Here is a 23,537-nt window from a genome sequence, read left to right as displayed (position 1 = left end):
TTAGTCAATATAAACTGGAAGGCTAAGTAGATCACAGCCGGAGTTTTGCAGTAGCTCGCGTGTTTGATCGTGCGTGCGGGATGACCAGTGTGTTAGAAGAAAACAGATCTCAGACTGGCCGCCCTGTATGTCAATCAAGTGGCAAATGCCATAAGGAGGATATCTGATAGACTAACGTTTAAAAAATTTTTTTTTAAATGCAACGCGATCGACCTGCACTACCTTTGCGATCTACCGGTCAATCGCGATCGACACATTGGGCACCCCCGTCCTAGAGTGTCAGAGTTGGAGTCTACATCTCAAACCAAGTAAGAATTTGTGGCTGGACTTGAAAAAGTCTGTTCACTCACGATTCCCATGCAACCTGACAGGCTCAGCTTTGGTGGATGGCCTGCTCGGGGCAGATTTACAGCTGTACCATACATGCTCTTCCCATTTCTTCCTGATTGATTTCACTTGAGTCCAAGGGATATTCAATGACTTGGACATTTTCTTGTCTCCATCCCTTGACTTGTGCTTTTTAATTACCTTGCAGTGTTCTTTTCTGTTCATTGTGTAGGGTAGACCACCATACTGACTCGTCACAGGTTGAAATTTCCAGGTTTATACTACAATCTATGGAAACCCCATACAGATGATCTCCTTTGAGCTAACGATATGACTTCTTAAACCAATTGGCTCTCCAGTGATGAATTAGGTGCGTCATACTGAAGGGGGTGAATACTTTTGTGATCATTGTTTTGTGTTTTAAATTTATAATTAACTAGGGGGTTCACCCCCTGCTCATTTCGCTCGCCTGTGCTACACGCTAGCCATTTCATGTCTCTGCCACTCGCGTTGTGAAGAGGGGGGCTGAACACACCCCAAGAAGATGCGGTCGCTCCTCAGAAACCCCCTCAGAAACGGTGATACAATGGGAAATAAATGCAGTTTTTTTTACCTCCTCCTTTTACCTCCGTTGGCTTGCTGCTGCTGACTTGCTACATGATCTGCATCTTGTGCGGCACTTCTACCATTTAAAAGCATGTAGAGCAGCTGTCCTACTCTTTGTCCTTTATTTCTGGCCCCGTGTGTGGTTAAATCTTTTGGACACAAAGTCTCGACTCGCAGGATGTCAGTTCTTGATATTTTTTACTTTATAATTTAAAAACGGAATAAGAATCTGAAAATCTAACAACAGCACATTAAAGTTCGATAAATTTTGAAAAGAATGATACCAAACATATACTGTATATGTAGGTTTTAAAATAAGCCTGATTTAAAGTGTGACAAAAAATGTGACATAAAAAGGTCACATAAAATTGTTGCACAGAATCGTTGCACTTTTAGGCTTAGAATTTTATATATCTAGTGTAGATTTATACCGCTTTGCAGAGATGTATTCTCACTTTGATATTCAAGAGGCTTGTTCTGTTGATCAGTGTCTAAAGTGACAAGTTAAATCCACCACAATTAACTGCTGTATACCAATAAAACAAGAAAACTACCGAGGGGTGAGTACTTTTTGTTGGCAGTCACTCTATAAGAGGTTTTGGGGATCTCTCAATGCACATCTAGTTCAAAGGGAGTTGTTGGGACAAGGCTAATGGAAATAGAATGGTTTTCTTTTTCAACCATCTTTTTCAGTTTCAAGTGGGGAGGAAATGTGGAAAGACATTTTGTGCTAAGGTACGTAACAGCAAGCAGAATTAACCGTTTACTCAAAACTAAGCTTGCAATGATGGCAGATCGGGATCACAGGTTAACAGAATCAGGTTTTCAAATGTTGTTCATCAAAGGTGTAACATGCAATATGTTTCATTTGAAGGAAGGAAGTGAAATGAAATAGAGAGGAGACACTGATAAATTAAAAATGCTTTAGTAGGACACATGCATAGAAGGATCCAAAATTGGCTTTCTTACAGAAAGCAAAGAGAAATTGTCAGAAGTGTGATATCCAACTGTGGTGATGTACAGTTCACAGTACTGCAAGGAGGGATTTTTAGCACTCCTGCTGATTTATTATGGTTAAAAGTGTCAAAGAGCAAAGAGTTACTGTAAGATGAACTTTCTTTGACAATATGAAAATAAGTGCCCATGCTGGCCCTTATAAAGCTTGTTGTTTTTCTAAATGCAAAGTTAAGGAATAGAATTAAAGGAAGAAAGTAAACACATAAGTTAAAATTGTCAATGATCAATGCACTGGTGCAGCACATTGCCACATCCATCTCAAAATGAAACAGCTCGGGATCCTGGTTGGCAATCCACCAGGCAGACATATGGTCCAGTCCCACCCTCCAGAAATGACCATTCATCTGCCGCAGCCAGGTGTTATGTGGTTGTCCCCTTGGCCTTCTCCACCCTCTCAGCAATGAGAATCACGTGAGCCAGATCACTCTCAGGGAACTGCACCACATGGGTGTAGTGCCGTAACTGACGCTTCCTCTCAATGTGCCACATTCAGGACTCTATGAGCAATCGCACATTCGACACAAAGTCAAACCAACGGTACCCAAGGATTCTCTGAAGAGACACAGTACTGAAGGAGTACAGTCTTTATCTCAGGTAACTGGATCATAAAGCACCAGGACTCTAAAGACTTGGAGTTTAGTCCTTTTGCAAAGATGTTGAGAGTGCCACACACCCCTTTCCAGCGACCTCATGCTTTCCCAATCCTTCTATTGACTTCATAGGAAGAGTAACCAGAGACATGAAGGTCATTGCCAAGGTAAGTAAGCCTCTCGAAGAGGTCAGCACTCTCTCCACAAACAAACACTCTGTTGATGGCTATGCTCAAGAGGACAAGCTAATGACTGATGAGAAATGGGGCCATCTCTATAACGTATTCTGTGTTCGTTTATACCTCTCCTTTTCCAATACTGAGAAACTTGTCCATGCTTTAATGCATCCCACTTTAACTACTGTAACTCCTTACTGGCAGGTGTCCCTTCTGATCTGTTATCGCAGCACCAGTTGGTCTAAAACTCTGCTGCCAGAGTCCTTACACAGACCCGCACCAGCGAGCACGTAGCACCCACCCTGCTGTGCCTTCACTGTCTTGTAGAGTCTTATAGTAGTGTTTCTCAAACAGTGGGTCATGAGTCACGTCGATGGCTCCCTAGCTCAAGCTGGAAACACCATAATATGTATTATCATTGCACTTTTTACATTAAGGGGGAAACTCTTTAATATCTTACAGGTTTATGTTGCCCGGGGTCATTTTGACCAAAGAGATAAAACTGGGTCTGAAGGCCAAATAGGTTGGGAGCCATTGACAAATGGACTGAATGCTCTCCTCTCAATTGTCAGATTTCTTAGTTGTATTTTCTTAATAAATTTTTGTTTTTCACACACTTATAAATTGGAATAGCATTGTTAACTTTTCAATGGTCTTCCATGTTTAGAACTCTTTATATTTAATTTTTAATTGCTTATCCAAATGAAATTCTTATAGCCACAAAGGAAGGCCAAATCTACTGTATATTAATACCCATGGTTCTGGAATGGGATGTCCAACAGCATGAGACAGTGTTATGTTTCAGCCAGTTTTTTTCGGTTTTGTATATTTTTTATGTTAACATTGTTGATCGTTTTGTTTTATACAGTATATATCATTGTACCAACTACCAATTACTACTCCTCCCGCCTTCACCGCTTCCAATGAAAATATGAAAGTGCATAAACTTTTTGAACATCCGGTCAAAGCAGGGTTCCCCCGTGCTCACTTTGCTCGCCTACCCCCCCAGCCAGAGCTATGCACCAGCCATTTCACGTCTCTGCTGCTTGCGTTGTGAAGAGGGGGGGGGCTGAACGTACCCCAAGGAGATGCAGTCGCTCCTCCGAAACCCTCTCTTAAACGGTGATACAATGGGAAACAAATACAGTTTGTTTTTTTACCTCCTTTTTGCTCGATCAGCTGCTGGCTTGCTGCTGTTGCTGCACCGCGCGATCTTTTAAAAGGCTGTACAGCAGCTGTCCTACTCTTTGTCTGAGAGCTGTACTCTTTTTTATTTCCGGCACCCCGGCCGTGGTTAAATCTTTTGACACAAAGTCTCGTCTCGTGGAACATGAGTTCTTGATTGTTTTTAGTTTATAATTTAAAAACACAATAAGAATCTGAAAATTTAACAACATCACATTAAAGCTCGATGAATACTGAAAAGAATGATACCAAACATATATATGTTGGTTTTAAAATAAGAAGATATATATACTTTCTTCTTCTGTGTGCCATGTGTTTTTGTGGGTGATTCCCCAAGAGGTGGGGCCACCTTCCCATCACCGTCAATGGACCAGATCTCATCCCTATAAAGGCTGAGGAAAACCCACAGTCTCTTGTGATTTATTGAATGTGCTGATGTTAGTGAGTTTATATTGTGATTTTTTTTTTTGCTTTGTCAATTACTGGATTTTTTGTCCTCTGTACCTGTTTATTTTATTATTACTCTTTGGATTTATGTTTTGGGACATTGTTTGCCTTAAATTGTCTTAGTTGTTTCAGGCAACTCCTTTGGACTCTTTGGTTCCTTGGCACAGTTAATGTTTGTTACAGACATAACAACTTTAATAAAATTTGATTGGTGACTTTAAACTGGCCTTGAGGGAGTGATTTCTCTGTGCCTGATGTGCCTGATATGCCTGGAATAGAACACATACCCATAGGATCCTGAACTTGATTAGGCAGGTCGGTAAATGAATGAAAGGATACTTTGCTTTTTTTTTTTAAATAATATTTTGTTTTTAGTTTCCCAGTTCCTCATGATTTAATACAAGGATTTATGGTTTACTACAATATCTGTTATAATTATTATTTTTTACTCTGATGTCTAATTTTCTTTTTGCAATAGTATAAATAGAAATATTGAAATTAATATTGTGGAAACAAAGCAAATATCAGTTAACAAAGGAATGCAAAGCTCAAGAAAAGATAAGGAAGTTTATATAGAAGGACAATGCCAAAACTCTGAAGGTGCTATCAGAATGAGGAAAACAAGAGACCTTTCAAAAGAATCAGAGGTATCAAAGGAACTTTTCTTGCAGAAATTAGTATAGTAATAGAAAAAGATAGAAGGAACCTTACAGAAGCAGAATAAATCAAGATGAGATGGCAGGAATATTCAGAAGAATTGTACTTGAAGGACCCCAATAGCAAAGGTACCCTGATTGATCTAGATCCTGACCTTCTGGAAAGTGAAATTAAATGAGCTCTAGAAAACAATGTTAATAAATGAGATTGTGGGATGTGACAAAATCCTAACTGAACTGGTTAAAAATCTGCAAGATGATGCTGGAAAAGTGTTGCTTGCAATCTGTCAGTAGATTTGGAGAACTCAACAATGGCCATTAGATTGGGAAAGATTAGTTTATGTTTTCCAATACTGAAGAAGGGAAACAGATAGATAGATAGATAGATAGATAGATAGATAGATAGATAGATAGATAGATAGATAGATAGATATGAAAGGCGCTATGATAGATAGATAGAACTGTATTTGTTCCCAGGAGAAATTTGTTTTTTTACAGAAGCCCAACAAATAAATAAACACACACACTGTGGTTCAGAACCAGCCTCTCAAAGGTCCTAATGTGAGACGTAAGACCCACTGGTCTGTACTCTTTGGAATAGGAACAATGCAGGATGTTTTCCACAGCAGTGTCACTTTCTGGAGCCTTAGGGACAGACTGAACAGGTGACAGAGGACACCACAAAGTTGGTCAGCACTGGCCTTAAATTCAAGGACTGTCTCCATCTGGTCCCACAGCTATTAATGTGTGTAGCTTCCTCAGTTGTCTCCTTAATTGGTTTTCAGCTATGGACAGCCCATACTGATGGTCAGATGTGGCCTCATCGCTAGCCATTCCAGTTGAAGAGTTAGTAATTGTTGATGTGGTAGGGGTGGTGTGTGGAGAGACTGGTCATTGGAAGAAGGTGGCAGTGGGAGGGTAAATCTAGTAAAAATTGGTTCTGGATTGCTTGAGTTCAGTAATTATTCCCAGTCCAATCCAGACATCTTTCATGTTATTCTGAGTGTGTTTGCTTTCTATTTTAGCTTTAGTGCTCGGGTGTTGTACCGTGTTATCCATTATGAATTATTGGCTAATTAAAAAGATTACAATATGCAAACTTCGAGGCAATTCAAGCCCCTTACATCGTGCCTGAAGAAAGGGCCCAAGTTGCCTTGAAAGCTTGCATATTTTAGCTTTGTAAGCTTCCTTTTCTTACCTTTTGTTCCTTAGTAATCCAGGATTTGTTGTTTGGAAAGCAAGTCACTGTCCTTGAGCGTTTGACTGTGTCGACACAGAAGTTAATGTAGTCTGTGATGCAATCGCTGAATCCCTCAATATCATCCCCATGTGTCTTGCACATCATTTCCCAGTCTGTCATTTGGAAGCAGTCACTCAGAGCCATTTCAGTCACTATCCTGTAGCCAAAGTTGTGACTGTACTGCTGACTTTATAGAGACCAAGAACTTTTCTACAGGAGTGAAGTGTGGCCAGGACTGGAAGTGACATATCTGTCATATAACCAAAAAAAAAAGCAAAGATCTGGAGGAGGAAATGTGGACTCAACTGATATAAACAAAACATAAACTTTTAAATCTCTAGTGCCTTTTAGGCCTTAAATGATATGACACATCTAGAAGCCTGTAGGGCTTTAGATGGCAAAGTGCAGCAGTGTGTTGGCACACCAGCCAGGTCATCAGCTTTTTTTTGCCCGACTCGATTTGTTTAAAATAAAAAATGTGCAATGGATTGAAATAGTTAGAAAACAACACACCTGCTATTAATCTTAAAAGGCAAATAAGAGGAATGAGAGAAGAAACGACAAGATGCAACTAATAGCCAAGAAGCATTTTACTTTATTTTTCCTACAGCCATAATTATTTATTCACACCCCCCAAAATTTCCCTGAACGTCATTACTGTGACTGTACCACCCTGTAATTAGGTAATTTATGATTTTTCCGAGGGTTAGCCTAATTAGTTAATTGTCAGCCTTCTATCTTTTTCAAATCAATTGAAAGTTTTTCACTAATTGTGTGAGCATTTTCTTTACTGTATTTTAAAACATTCACAAGCCTGGTCCTGCTTTGTTACTTGAAATCTTGCCGTGTTGACACTTTGTTTTTAATTCACTATATTTTATAGCATTATCATGTTCACGGTGGACTGGTTTTTTTATAGTTTCTGGAATCTTTCACCCTCTGTGTGAAAATGATGCATGTCCTTCTCCTTAACTAACATTTCTGCCATGCAAAGCATATGAAAAAGGCAAGCTGCACACTAATGTGTAACTATTCGCACCATTTCTCATCTCATAACCACTCACGCGGTGTACGTTATGCACCAGTGTTAAAATGGCTATTTATATTCATGCTATGAGGTTGTAATACTATATAAAATATCCATCCATCCATTTTCTAACCCGCTGAATCCGAATAAAACACTGGAGGGAAACCATTGTGACACTGGACTTGTAGTGAATCAAGCTGAGGTGAGATGGCGGTGCTGCCAGTAGGTTCAAGTAAAATAACGTTGGACAAAAATAACTGATTGGTGTACAAACTACACCAGTGCCAGTAGTTAATTCTTTTTAGTTGGTGGTGTAACACTCTGAGATGCTGCTTACTTCAGGGCATTTGCCTGCATGATTTAAATGTTCTGTTAGGACGATTCAATTACCCCATGTTTGAAGATGACATTGTGCAAGGTGGCACCACCTAGAATATTGTGGAAAGGAAACTGGAGCAATGGAGCACAGCTATGGAGGACAGAGGACTGAAGATTTGTAGGGAAAAGACAGAATATCTAAGATTTAAGGGACAAAAGCAAGATGGAGAAGTTAACCTCCAGGGAGAAAAGCCTACAAAGGTGCAAAACTTCAAATATCTCAGGTCAACAACAACAAAAGATGGAGAGCTAGGTTTAAAAATAAAGCATAGAATGTAGTCAGGTATGAAAAAATAAAAAAAGGTATCAAGAGTGCTATGTGACCAAAAAGTTAGTGCAAGAGTGTATGAAATAAAAATAAGAATAATTCTTCCAATGTTGAGCAGCCACCTGGATGATGTGACGGCAGCCATTTTGATTATCTGTCAGGGGGATAGTTAGCCAATTGGGTGGCCAGAATGAATAAGCCATGGACTGGAATTTAGCCAGGGCATCAGGATATATCCTACTCTTTACAAAGGATGTCCATGTCTATTATGACCACTGAGAGTCAGGACCTCGATTTTACCTCTCATCCAAAGGATGGTACCAGTTTTTTACAGCACAGCATCCCCAATACTGCATTGGGGTCCACATTCAGACCATTGGATATGGGTCCTCTGCTGGCCTCACCAACACCTCTTCCAACAGTAACCTAGGTTATGTCTCCCATCCAAGTACTGGCTGGGCCCAAACATGATTAGCTTCAGATGGATTGCCTGTTTTGAAGAGCATGTGGTATGGGTGCCTGCAAACAGTGGTCAAATCTGCCTTGTTGTAAGGGTCAGTAACCGGGACAGGTAAAAAAATGCATGAGAGGAAACTGAATGATGCAGAAATGTGGATGTTGAGCTGGAAGTGTGGAGCGACAAAGCTTGATAAGATCAGGAATGAAAGAAACTGAAGTACAGCAAAAGAAATACAGGAAAGAAGGTTAAAGGGGTACGAGCATATCACAAGAAGAGAAGGAAACAATGTGGGCAGAAGAATCAAGGATAAGGAGGTGTCGGGACGAAGAAGAAGAGCAAGTGGATGGTCTGTGTGAAGGGAGATCTAAGGGAGGATTAGGTGAAGTTGGTCAAATATCGCAACCCCACCTAAAAGTGAAAAAGGCTTCAGAATAAGAAGCTTTACATGCTAATTGCAAATGATATGCTGCTCAGACTTTTTAAAGCAGAATTCTCTGCAATATTAAATTGTTTGCACACACTTCAGCTGCATATCCCAAGGCTTCACAGTTTCATGTTTTTGTGACAAGTGTCTTATATTTGATAAAATATTATTACATCAAGGTTAATTAAACAAATGCATACTTTCATCCCTATTTTTAAACACTTACTTCAGTGCCTCTGCATTTGCTTGCTTTAGCACTTATTTGTAATTAGGATGAGCTCAAGCCTTTTTTTCAACACCTCCTACACGTACCTCATAAAAAAGCCAAAACACCACTGGGAAGCCATATTGATTTTCATCTGTGATTTAGGCCAGGAAACCACGTCTGTTTTGTGTCTTGCTGCAGACATAATTATCAGGGACATGACCCATCTTTCCCGTTTATTACAGAAAAACAAAGCTGCAGCTTTCTTGAAGCCTTTCACCGAAGATGTTTCTTGCAAGTGACTCTGGTGACATAGCTGGTGCTTTGCTGAGTTCAGCTTATGAATGCTAAATCATCCAATTGCTCAAGCTGTTAACAAATCTGCGGAACGAATCCTATTGAATTTTATTTCCTAGTGTTAGTTTCCCTTCCTTTACTACTCTATTATACTTCTAACTTTTAAATGTCTTAATAATTATTGCAAAATTAAGAAATAAACATGTATATAACATGAACGGTCAGTATATAAAATATAAGCAATGAACAATAAATGATCAGATAATTATTTATTTTTAGACCACAAATAAAAAAATAATTTTAATATTGTTGAATATTAAGCAAATTGCCAGCAATATAATATTCCAGATATGAAAAAACAGAACAAACAGAAATATTACTTTATTGCAAGAAATTGTTAAAATTGACAGCCGGTATGTAGAAAGGCTCAATTTGTGCAAATTTACCTATTAAGTCTGATGAAACGAATCTCTACCTGAAACTGATAATTTATAAAAATACATTTTGATTCCAGGAATGTTCTGAATTTCCACCAAATGTATATATACCGTTTCTAATTTATTCATACTTATTATGATTCAGACCACCTTTCAGTTTTAGAGTGAAACGTCATCAGGTGAAGATGGCCTACTTGATGATGAACTGGTTGAGCTCGAGTGCACTGAGTGCACAGATTTCTTTTCTGCACGCATGTTTGCCATTTTAAGCCGTTGTCTTTTCCGCCATCTTCTGAAGGCTTTCTGAATTGTCATAGCTGCCTTGACCTCCTTACGAATCATTAAGGTTGTAGTTACAGTCTGCATTGTGTTGCGGATTGGAAATCTCTTTTTCATCCTGTCAACAATCTTCCCTTGCAGCTCTTTTAAAGGGTCTGTCTCCTTCACGTTGCCTACGATGACACAACACATTGCTCTCAGTATATCTAGGCAGTGCAGCTTATTGCCATTGGTTACAGGGAGGTTCAGGGCTGCAAGTTTGACTGCATTTGGTTTTGGTATTCTCATGGGAGGCTTAAGATCATCAAGGAAATCAGACAGTTGCTCATAAAGAATGAACTGTGTAGCAAAAGGGTCATATTTACTCCACACCTCATAGAACATGTCAATGTCGTCATCTGTGACACCAGCCATCTCCTGTTCTTGGGCTTGATTGAAGTTCTCAAGAATGACAGCCACATACATATTAACAATCACAATAAAAGAAATTAATATGTACGATGACATGAATAAAATGCACACAATATTTGGTTGCACATTGCTAACGAGAAGCTGCTGGAGTACATCATTCCACCCCGCGGCAGTAGTCAGACGGAACAGAAGCAGCATGCTGTTTGCAAAAGTTTCAAAGTTCACAATCTCATTTATGGATCCATTTCTCGGCAGATCTCGAAATAGATTCATGCCCAGTATCGAGTAAATAAACATTACCAGAAAGAGTAGAATCCCGATGTTGAAGAGAGCAGGAATTGAAATAATCAGGGTGAAAATCAGTCTCCGAATTCCCTTCAAGGACCTGACAAGCCTGAGCAGTCTTCCAAGCCGGGCTAATCTCAGAACACGCAGCATGGTTGGAGAGAAGCCAATCTGGGTGGCCACACTATCCAGTAAATTTCCTTAAATAAAAAGATAAAGGTTTAGATATTCAAATGCATCCAAATGTTGTTTAAAAGTGGTTTATGTGTCGAGCAATTTAGTCACTGTAAAATGTATGGCATTAAAAATGTACCCTACATTGAATTAGTTAGTTACAAATATTAGATTGAATTTTTTACAGCAAATTAGGTATTTTAAAATACATGTTAAATGAAACAATTTTGCAATGATGATTTATTAAAATTTGCATTGAATATTGGGAGAAAGTAGCACAAATAAGTAAAAAATACACCATAATCAGGACAGTATGTGAACGGTCTACTCTTAAATCTAACCAGGTAATGCATACTATGCATGATTCCCAGTCAATGGATTTAATGTTAAATAAAAAGAACCTGAAATCAGTAAACTCAGTTGTCAATGAAAATAATAATAATAAAAAAAAATTAACACAAATTTTTTTAAAAGGGTTTGACAAGCCGTAGCAGCATCCTAGCTATTAGAAAGATTAGACGAACCTTTCATGATTCACCCACATCTTGCTAATTTAATCTTGATGCCAGGTTTTGCCATATAGATGAAATATTAATTGCTTTCAAATAGTTTGAGGTTTGTTTATAAAAACACTTCAATCAAGGAACGCATTGTAAAAGGCGTTTAAAAATAATGTTTAGTTTTCAAACAGAGTTGTTTAGTTATAAATAAAGAATAAATAGAACGCTTAATAAGGGGAATCTGACTTTTCATTTATATACAAGTCAAGCCACTGCATATTCACTTTTGAATAGCAATTAATTATGTGTACATAAAAGATCCACTTATCTCTCACAATAGGAAGAGGGCACCTACTGTACATGTCTCTCCACCCACAATGAACACCAGCAACTTGTCCAAATATGGTTTTATTAAACCAAGCAAGAAGGATGGATGATTAGGGGAAGAACATGGAGTATTAAAGAAAAGGCAGCAAGATAGTAAAATGGCCAACTGGCCCTCTCAATGCATGTTTTTGGTCGTATTTCTTAGGTCAGGCATCACCTTTCAAAAACCTCAAAAAGTCACTCCTGACTATTTTCTCTCTCCTCAAATTTGTTCTACCCACCAGTGAAGATCCATCCATCCATTTTCTAACCCGCTGAATCCGAATACAGGGTCACGGGGGTCTGCTGGAGCCAATCCCAGCCAACACAGGGCACAAGGCAGGAACCAATCCTGGGCAGGGTGCCAACCCACCGCAGGACACACACAAACACACCCACACACCAAGCACACACTAGGGCCAATTTAGAATCGCCAATCCACCTAACCTGCATGTCTTTGGAATGTGGGAGGAAACCGGAGCGCCCGGAGGAAACCCACGCAGACACGGGAGAACATGCAAACTCCACGCAGGGAGGACCCGGGAAGCGAACCCGGGTCTCCTAACTGCGAGGCAGCAGCGCTACCACTACGCCACCGTGCCGCCCACCAGTGAAGATTCCAACTTAAATCCCAATTCTACACTCGGTTACTTTGTGGTAGGAAACAGGCTATATACCCAAAGGGTGACACTTCCTAAACAAATCTAGAAAACGACTGGCCGTTTCACTCACAATAGCACCAAGTGGTGCTCCGAGAATCTCCACTCCTGAGGTCGTTGTTTTTTGAGAATCAAGGCTGTGCTCTGGTTTTCTTCTTTTGCTATATGCAACAGGACCATGTGATGTACATCCAATGGCTGTATCATATGAGATTTCTCTGCTACCACTGGCTAGCATGGAGAGGCTGTATGTTTGCCACATCCATTCTTACTTTCCATGGTTCTTTAAGAGCACCCGTGTCTTTCTTCGTTTCTTTTAAAACAGTCCTTGCCACTCCAGTATCACTCAGGGTCTTTGTCTTTGTGAAGATATTGCTAATCAAGCAACCCTTGACACCATTTTTTTGCAACCTGCAGCATTAGATTTCTGTACATCAAGCACTATGTACATTAAATCCAAGCATTTGCTTAGTTTTATCAGTCATGATGCAGAACTGAATCACTCATTTCTGATTTATATCTTCATAAATTCTCAATTGCTGTTCATCATATTATATACTGTAGACCTAAAAAGTTGCTTTGGTGGCATTCTACTATAATTATGTATAAATAAAAATATGCGAGATTTTTTTAAACCCTGCTGCAGAAATTAATTTTTTATATAGAAAGTAATTTGCTTAGCTATTTTCCTGAAAAGGATAGAAATTGCAAATGGAAAGGTGGACTAGAAGATTGTAATGATCATCAGGTACAGGTAAGGATCAAGATTTTGATAGTAAAATGCCAACAGCTAATGTGCAAACAAGACTTGAAGACGTAATAACTGCTGAGGGCAGAATCAGCAGACATAATGTAAGTCAAGGTAGAAACCAGAAGGATGAGATTTGAATAAACAATGGTCAGGATGTGAAATAAAAATAATAAACTGGGAGATGGAGTGTTATAAAAGAGAACAATGTAAACTACTGTATATACTCATGTACAAGTCGATCATAAAATCAGACCCCGAATTATACGCCTGTTCAAAAATGCAACACTTAATTTTTTTTGTTACATCTTCTTGCCTACTCCAATCTCACATCAGTTTCTCAGTCGCATCGAATTTTGTTGCAGCAGCGCAGTCCAATTTCTGTCACTACTTCAATGACGTTGTATTTGAAACCAGCTTCATATTTTCTTCTGATCGAGCTCTCCATCGTTGATAAGGGACGATAAAGGTGTATGAGGGTGTGAGATACAAAAAAACACTAAACAGTGCAAACATTGCTTCAGAATAGTTTGGATATTACTGCGTGGTCACGTAGGCACAATACATAGAATGGTTACTCTCTCTTGTGGGTGTTAGCATATCATAATTTCTTGGACCAATAGTGTGAGTTTTCCGAATTCGACTTATACGATCAACATTATAAAATATCAGAAATTATATGGTAAAATCAAGCCCTGACTCAAGCCGCGAGTATATACGGTAAGTCAAAATGTAAGATGTAATTCAAAGTCAAAGAACTTAAGCAATTCATATGCAGAGAGATTTTTAACAATGATGACGCTAGAGTTTTAAGTTATGAATTAGTCACACACTTGGACAGTAAAGGAATGTATGATGCTGACCTACTGTCACAGTAGTTACACTCAATGGCCGAACTGGTATTAAAAACAAAATGGCTTCTTAGTAAGATCAAAATTAATGTCTTCAAAAACATCCTAAATCAAAGAACAGACCAGACCATTAAATTCCTTGACCTCTAAAACCTCTGTTACTGTTAGAAGTCAAGGGAAAGACTGCATAAATAAATAAATCAAAAATCTAAATCCAGATCATCATGACTGTGATGTCTCTGCAGAAGCAGATGTGGGGGGTTGTAGGGGGAAAAACGGAAGCACATTCAAGTCGACATTTGTGGTGAATTGCTTGGTACTCCACACCACGCTCGCTATCTCTTGATGGTGTATGATCTCCATTCAAAATGGCCAGAAGCCCTGCCTCTTGCAACAGTGACTACCCAATCCGTTATTAGGAGCCTGGATTACCTCTTCGCTTGGTGGGGCTTGCAATGATAACTACTGATAATGGGCCCCAGTTCACTTCTGGTGAATTTCATAACTGTTTGGAAGAGAAGGCCATTAAGCACATTAGAACTGCTGTGTATCACCCAGAATCAAATGGCGGGGTCGAACGCCTCAACCGAATGATAAAAAATGAAATCCAGGCATACCTGACAGAAGGTTGGCAGTTTGAGGCAGCTCTCCTCCAGACCCTGTTACATTTTTGAGCAACAAAGCATACCACAACAGGGGTATCACGTGCTTCCTTAATGTTAGGTAGAGAGCTGACTCTTCCTTTGGACCGTCTTTCTTTGGGTAAATCGTTACCTATACCAACACTCTCACAGACACAGGCCCATGTTACCTCTCAACAGCAGCATATGCAGCAGCATTTCAGTCAGGCCAGAAAATCAAAACTGCCATTACTAAAGGAACAAGACTGGGTGCGTGTGTGGCTTCCTCGCCTTATCAACAAGATGCAACCCCATTGGTCAGATCCAATGAAAATTACTCGGCAGCTTGGACCAGCTACTTTTCTTCTGCAAGATGGTTCTAGGCGTCGCGTAAATAGCCTGAAAAGAGTCACGTCACCAAGTCAGCTTCATCATGGCCCAAACATCCATAGCCTGATGGCATGGGAGCCCCAAACAGTGGCTGGAAATGGACTGGCTGCTCCTCAATCACTTCCATGGGTTTCCAATGAGATTTCACGTTCATTCAGGCACAGAAGACCTCCCTCCTGGCTTAAGGACTATGTTACCAAGTAGGCCTTCATTTTAAAAAAAGGGAGGGGAAATGTGATGTCTGTGCAGAAGCGGATGTGGGGGGTTGTAGGAGGAAAACGGAAGTATTGGTTGTTGGTGTGGATATTAAACAAAGAAAAGATAGTTAAGCATTACACGTGTGTGAACTGCTATTTCTGATACAACAATGACAACAGTCAAAAAACCCATGCAAAGTCCCAACTTTCTAAATGCATTTGAAAAAGGCTAATCTGTAAACAAAAGTTTTTCACACCATTCAAAATCTTGAACGTCACGTGTAGCACACTACCAGTTTAAATAGAGCAGCAGAGTTGACACGGCAATCGTGACTTCCAATGGTCACAGGATAGCAAAAAGAGCCATTTACTGACAACATGTGTGCCTACATAAGGAACATCCCAAAGTATCCTTGACGGTGATAAAAAAATAAAGACTCCTGCAAAATGTACAAAATAAGTGTAGGGTTGAAACCCTCAACACCCTCAAACAAACCCCAGTTCATAACAGATATTGAAGGTGGCAGGCAGAACATTTGCAATAAAGATGGATTAGGATAGAAGTAGGATTCAGTGAGAAAAGAGTACACTACCTGTTTGAAATGTATTTGACATCATCCAATAAATCCAGTAAATCAGCTCTCTATTTAAGTATTTAAGCTTGTTGTAAGACTTTGGCAAGTATTTGGTAACTTTTGCATGGCTTGAAGCTACTGCTATATTATATCTTGTTGAATGGGAACTAAGCAAAGACAAATTATACAGTTAAATCACACAAAGTAACAGCTACATTGGATAACAGATTTCTGTAGTGCATTCAAAATGGTGGTGAAAAGTTTAAAATATAAGCATTTTAATATGTGAAAAAATTCACATCAGACTATTCATAATAAGTGTGCTGTACACATACTGAACAGATTATTAGGTACTCCTGTACACCTGCTTATCTGTGCAATTATGTAATCAGCCAATCATGTGGTAGCAGTGCAGTGTTGAAAATCATACAGACACAGGTCAGGAACTTTATTTAAAATTCACATCAAACACCACAAAGGGGAAAAAAATGTGATCTCAGTGATTTCAACTGCAGCATGATTTTTGGTGCCAGATGGGCTGGTTTAACTGTTTCTGTAACTGCTCATTTCCTGGAATTCTCATACACAACTTTTTCTAGAGTTTACTCAAAATGGTCAAAAAAATAAAAAATAGTGAGCAGCAGTTCTGCAGACAGAAACTCCTTGTTGTTAACAGAGGTCAGAGGAAAATGGCCAGACTAATTCAAGCTGATTGAAAGGCTATGGTAACTCAAACAACCATTCTGCACAACTGTGGTGAGCAGTGAAGCATCTCAGAGGTGGATGGACAATGACAACAGAAGACCATGTTGGGTTCCACTCCTGCCAGCCAAAAACAGAAAGGTAAGACTGCAGTGGGAAGACTACTGTCACCAAAACTGGACAGTTGAAGATTGGGAAAACCTAGTCTTGTCTGATGAATCTCGATTTCTACTGAGGCAAACAGATTGTAGGGTCAGAATTTGGTGCCTTGTGTCAACAGTCCAGGCTGGTGGTGGTGGAGTAATGGTGTGGGGAATGTGTTCTTGACACATGTTGGGCTTGTTAATACCAATCACTCATCACTTGAATGCCATGGCCTATTTATGTATTTTTGGCGACCATGTTCATCTAATCCTGACCACAATTTATCCATCTTCTAATAGCTACTATTAGCATAATAATGCACAAAATCTCAAAGGAAAGGTCATCTTAAACATGAGCATGACAATGAGTTTGGTGTTCTTCAGAGGCTTTCCCAGTCATTCCAGTCATCTGATCTGAATCCAATCGAAGTTTGGCAATACAGGAGATTTATAGCATGTATGTACTGTACTGCTGATAAATCAGCATAAATTGTGTGACACAATCATGTCAACATGGCCTGAAATCACAAAGGACTGTTTCCCTCATCTTGTGGAATCTATGCCACAAAGAAATGTTGCTGTTTTGAGAGCAGATGGAGAGCTGACCCATTATTAGTATGGTGGTCCTAATAATTTTCTCAGCAGGTATGTGTGTGCCTGCTGTGTGTGATGTTGAAGTTCTATTTAAACACAAAAGCAGAGAATGCATTGAGGCTTACTAGTTAGGGTATTAGATGTTAAAAATCATATGTTTGTAGGTATTGTCCCACTTTTAACTCACAATTTGACTCTAAACAAGTGACTTAACTTTTCGATAGTGTAACTATAAATATTTTTTTTTTCTTTTATATCAAATTATATATATACGAGCGACTGGGAGCCCGATTGAATCGGGCTACGAATTCTACGTTTGTGAAATCCAAAGAATTATTTGTTTTTTTAAGTATTTGAAATGATTTTGTTATCATGGCACTGATTTGTGCTTAAAATAGACCTTCCTGTTTAAACGGGGCTGCGAGATGTAAACTCAGCTCTTCGGCGCACCTCATTTGATTGTTTCCGGCAAACAAATTTTCAAAACAAACTGTATTTTACGACTCTAATCAGAGTCGGAGTAATAATTATGTTGCCATGGTCATTTTAGATCTGTGATCGTCTAAAATTTAAACAATGACCATTGTTAATACCCAGCCGTAATTACTCAGTTTGCCAATAGATGTCAGAAGGACGGATGCCAAAACTGAACTGCCCAAAGATACATTTCGACATACCAAACAAATGGCGATACGTTCTAAATTACTTACGGTTTCCGGAGCTGTCAATGGGTTTAAGTCAGTCGACGATGTTAGTCCTGGAAAGTACGCCCCACCAAACCAACTTTCCAAAAACTAACTGAACTTACTGTTATCTGCTCGAACCAACACCGATTTACTATACTCGGCTGTCCAGCAGCGTTACTGAAGCGTTCAAACATTCTTAGCCAATCATGCAATACTGCGTCCGCGTTTGCCACGTCATGTTCTGACTACAGAGGCAGAGTCTCATTGCATGGTTCTAACTTGTATGGAGTCGAGGTATTGATGCAAACACCATACATATGGAGTATTGACGCGAACACCATACATACGGATAGTATCGAATTGACGTGAACACCATACATACAGGGTATTGACGCGAACACCATACATACGGATAGTATCAAATTATATATAAGGATACATATATATTTATATTTTGAGAGATAGCAATTGCTAACTACATCTATATGTGGTGGTGCACTGGTTAGCAGTGTGTCCTCACAGTTCTAGCGCCTTGGTTCCAGCCTAGACTGATTGCCCCATGTCTGTGTGTGTTCCTCCAGGTATGCTAGCTTTCCTTCAATATTAAATAACACAGTCAACTCTAAACTTGTCCATTGTGAGTATTTAGAGTGTATTCATGAGGGTACTTTTTTTTGGAACTGGTATGCTACACAGATTTGCTTTCTAATATGCATGCATCCAGTGTAGCTAGAATAGTGATCAACTCCACATGACTCTGAAAATGGATAGAAGAATATACTGTATAACTGAGACAAGAAAGACGCTTTTGTAGGCTAAGAATCTAGAATTGCTTTTATCAGCAAAGGTATGACTGCTGGACCTTGTTGCACTATACAGTATACCAAACTTAACGAAACCTACACATTTATGAGTGTAGGAAGTTAAACAGACTTGCTAAGCCCAGGTCATATTACACACTAAACTTTAGACACAAAGTTTTGGAAAACAAAGTTTATAGAACTGCATTAGAGACAATAATATTGCTGCTACTATGGATGCACATTCTTTTGAGAGATATAATATGGACAAGGTGTCCCTGTTTGGTTTTATTTGTATTAACTGCAACAGGAATTCCTTCTTTTAGTATGCTGGATTAAATCAACGCCCACCCCACCCTCACACACACACACACAGTAGACAAGAAAGTTTCAGAAATAGTGACTGGAACAGGCATATTAAATGGATTACATTGCTGTGGTGCTGTTGGGCCCTATGGAGGGGGGTAACGTCACACCAGAACAACTGACGTCTATCAGGGGAGAAATGTTTTAGTTTATGTCATACGTAGACTCATCCTTGTGTCAGGCACACAGTGAAGGGTGACTCATTTGACCAGGTGGCATTTTTTTCATAGCTCATCAGACAATTGCTTGTAGTTTAACAAGTGGGTTATGTTAGAATTGTGTTTTTGACTTGTTGTGCTTTTATTTTTTGTAAACCTTTAAATGTACCCCTGCTCCCTTTTTACGCCTTTCTGAATTACTTGTAACTTGCCCTGATCGGTTTCCCTATAATTATGTGTTTAGAGCTGTAACCTGAAAGTCATGTACAGTACACGCCTCTTGATTGTCTCTGCTCTATGCTGAGGCATAATTTAACTTTACCAGTCTTTGTTGCTCAGCTCTCAGCGTTAGTCTCCATTTTTGTAAGATTACTTTGGTGTTTTGATTATTTGGCTTTGCCTGCTTTTTAAATATTTTGTTATGAGACACAGGGAAGCTAAAGATAATTGTGGAAAGAATAAAAGATAACCAGAAGGTGATACATTAGAGTCAAAAATTTAGTCAGGGAAAGTACAGGTCAAAGATCAAAACATAGAAATATCAGGCAAATAAAACATCATGACTAAACAAGAATGAAAGGATGGCCATATTGAAATGATTTAGAAGGAAGCCATTGTTAGTGTTTCATAAAGGTATTTGTTTTATAAATTCAAGCATAAAGATCTTTTCCAGTACAAATTTGGAAGGGCTATGGATAAAATCAAACAAGATGTTAACAAATGGTCCAGGGAGAATAATTAATGTCAAAACGAACATCTTTCCTCAGCTGCTCTTGTCTATTGCAGAATATCCCTATATACATTAACAAATCATTCTTTAAGAAATAACACTTATAACAATTATTACATTGGTCAATGACTACGCGTTCAAAAGGCAACTCTACGAAGATCTAAAGAAGAGGGTGGCATGTCACTACCTAACTCTCAATTTTACTAATGGGCAGCAAATATACACACAATAAAATCTTGGGAATTAGCAGAAGTTCATTAATTCACACCCTCCTGGTTTGCAATAGGAAACAAATTCTGCTCTAAATTGTCTTTGCATGCCCTTCTCTTTGCTTTATTCGGTACTAACTATCATGAATTTACCAGCAAACTAGTCATCCACCAGTTACTTATAATATGGGATCAACACAGGCCACCTTTGAAGATAGAGGAGCTCTTATCTCTTGCTCCTGTACATGTTAATCACCTTTTTCCACCTTCTCAGACCTACTGTGTTTAACTTATGGAATTAAGACACTTTGAAATCTTTATAAAGACAACATATTTGTATGTTATAAACAATTACACTCCAAATTTAACTTTCCAGCTACACGTTTTATCCTTTATGCAAATTAGAAATTTTGTTAAAAGAAACCTGCCCAACATTTCACACCTCACACCCATGTCCATCCCAGAGGCCATAGTGGTAAGTCTTGAAGAAGTCTCAGACACAATTTCAACAATATATTAAAACAGGTGTGGTGGACAGCGAGGGCCCATGCCTAGCTGGAACGCCCCATCGACACTTGGCCCAGGGGAACAGCCATGGGCGGCATACTACTTCCCTGGAACACTTGGAGGCAGCCACACTGGGTTGCATCGGAGCCACAGACATGGGACTTTGGAGCTCAGCCCTGTTGGGCTCCGTGACCATTACCAGGGGGAGCTGCATGGCTTCCTGAGCCGTGTGGGCAGTGATGCAGTCGCACCCGGAAGTGCAGCCAGATCTAGGTCATCAATCACTTGAAGCACTTCCGGGTGGGCTAGTAAGGGAGCCAGCAGCCACCATCTGGGAGCGAGAATCGGGAGGAGGAGGACAACACTTGCTGGGAGGAGTGGTGGTGAAGACTGTATTTGCTTTGTAATTGGACTTGTCTACTTTGTGGGACTGTGTTAGGGCTGAAGAAAAATAAATAGTGTTTATTTTTATGTGTGCCTCCATGTCTGTCTGTGTTGGGTCTGGCACCTATATAGCGCCTTTGTCACACAGGTTTACAAATCTACCCTTCAAAGGTTCTAAGGAATAGTGGGAAAGGGGAAAAGGAGCGAAACTCAGTCATATATAGAATACACTCCAGTTCTATCTGAGCCAGGCATTCCATAACTCAACTAAAGGTCTTTTATTGATCACATGTATCTCATTTAAAATTGTCCAAAACATATCCAGGGCAAAGACTCAGCCTGGAAGCGCTACCACCCAGCCCCAGCATCACTAGGCCAGACATTTTGGACAAAAATCCTTGCACACTACGGAGGTAGCCTGATATTTGGTGTACTTCTGGATGGCATCACACACTACTAGCAGGCAGACTTACTGTATCTATACAACTGGAAGAATCCCAATCCACCTTCTATAAGTTAGTGGGTAAGCAATCCTTTATTTTACCTTGTGCTGGAATGTCTGATGTTATTATTTGTTCTATCATATTTAAAAGGTCAGATTTTTGTTTTGTTTGTCTCTTCTTTTTCTCGTTCTCTTGGGTGGCAGTTGAATTTTGTTTTCTGTTTTTGCCATATTTTCCCTATATTCACTTTGAAGTAAATGACTCAATATATGAATTTTAATTATTACATGTTTGATTTAATAGTATGTCATTGTAATGTTCTGTTTTTTTGAAAATAAAATACATCAAATAGAAAGAAAATGCTGATAAAATAGGCAGAAAATGTTATGGTCTATCAATTAGATGAAAACGGCAAATAGTCTTGAAAAGCATTAGACTGGAAGCACATTCTTTTACTTGCTTTATTCTGCATTCATGCCTGGGCTGGAGGAGGAATGTAATGTTCCAAAGTGACAGACCTCAGACAATACGCACAGTTCAAACAAAATATCCCAACTTGTGGTGATCTGACAGTATGAATGAATTTCTCAAAAGAGTATATTTCTAGAATAAACATTAATTGGTCTGAACTGTATTTTTATTTGTTAGATGAAAGATTGTAAAATGAAATGGCTGAAAAAGGGTGCTGTGCTTGGGCGAAACTTGACAGTATTACCTAATAGCCAGGGTGTGACTTGTGTGGGCAGATATTTCATAATCAGCTGCACCTGCCTTTCCTTACTTCCTTTTGTGGTTTTCCTATTCTCTCCTTGAGGATTGCTGCCAAATAGTTTTACAGCAATCTTGGTGCTGAATTGAAAGGTTTTCCTCTTGGACTTGCCAAATTAAAAGTGATAAAGCTGATATACACTCAAGATGTATCAAATATGATTGTTATGGCACTATAGTCATTTAAATATCTACCCAAAATTACTCATGCTACACTGCTCAGAGGTGTTTTCAATTTATTATGTGATGTTAAACCTAAAGTGTAAAAAAAATTAGAAGTTCAAAAGTAGTGTAAGGAAATATAGAATAAAAAGTCATATTTATTTAAGTAGAACAATATTTTCCTTGAATTCATAGAGGTAGAAAAGTCATCCAAACATTTCAGGACTCTTTTGAGACACATTGGAGCACGAGTACAAGAAGATACTGCAGACACTGCAACTATGTATTCAGATCTAACAATTTTAGTTCATACTTTACATTTACTGACAACACATTTTGTCTACTACAAATGTTTCCAAGCCTGGATTCTGCCCAGGTCCCTCTGTAGAGACTAACGTGACTATGGATTAATAGCTATGTTACCTGTTGCAGATAGGTAATAGAATAAATTAACAAAAATATTTGATATCTCTTGCCTTAAGTGTACCATCATCATTTGTCATACGCCATTCTTGGCTGGTGTTCCCTCTCTCGATCACATTCCCATAAAGTGCTTCTCAGGCTCTGACTCTTTGATTGGCAATGCTCGACTCCTGTCCACTTTTGACCACCACCAATAGAAGTTGAGGCACTATTACCAGCTGTGAAAACATCATTTAAATTCTTGAAAATACTTTTTGTGTTTAAATGTGACTCTCAGTGTTCCTTCTATGCCTTTCTGCGGTATCCTCATGTATGTCAATTTTTCTTGCCTGCTGCTTTCTGTTTCAACTCGTTTGACGAAAGAACTAATGCGAAACTGACCAAACAGACCAAGGCCAAATTGACCAATCACATTGCTTGTAGGGACTGGACATGCATACACACACACACACACACCCACACGCACACAGACAGTATCTCTTTTTAGGAGGCATACAGCACTTTTTCAATGAGCTGTAAGGGTACCAACAAATTTGCCCATGCCTGTATCTCGCTGGATGTATGTTTTAATAAAATTCCAGCATATTAGTGAAATACGACATCCCTCGTCTGATCACATGCTAAATGTTTATTAATCTATATCAATATACATATTTGTTTATTTTTT

At 39.1% G+C, this 23,537-nt stretch overlaps 1 protein-coding gene across 1 annotated transcript in view; it reads right to left on the bottom strand.

Moving 5' to 3' along the window:
• Window positions 1-9,639: 9,639 nt before the first annotated feature.
• Window positions 9,640-23,537, bottom strand: part of LOC120532245 (sodium channel protein type 1 subunit alpha-like) — a 112,272-nt gene continuing 98,374 nt past the window's right edge. The window contains exon 21 of the mRNA XM_039758095.1: window positions 9,640-10,915. Coding sequence (XP_039614029.1) covers window positions 9,900-10,915 — 1,016 coding nt within the window. The 3' untranslated portion in view covers window positions 9,640-9,899. The remainder of the gene's footprint in view (window positions 10,916-23,537) is intronic.

Source organism: Polypterus senegalus, chromosome 7 (assembly GCF_016835505.1).
Source record: "Polypterus senegalus isolate Bchr_013 chromosome 7, ASM1683550v1, whole genome shotgun sequence".
Taxonomy (NCBI): Eukaryota; Metazoa; Chordata; class Cladistia; order Polypteriformes; family Polypteridae; genus Polypterus; species Polypterus senegalus.
The sequence above is the reverse complement of the archived record's forward strand: the minus strand, read 5'-3'. Positions and strand labels throughout refer to the sequence as shown.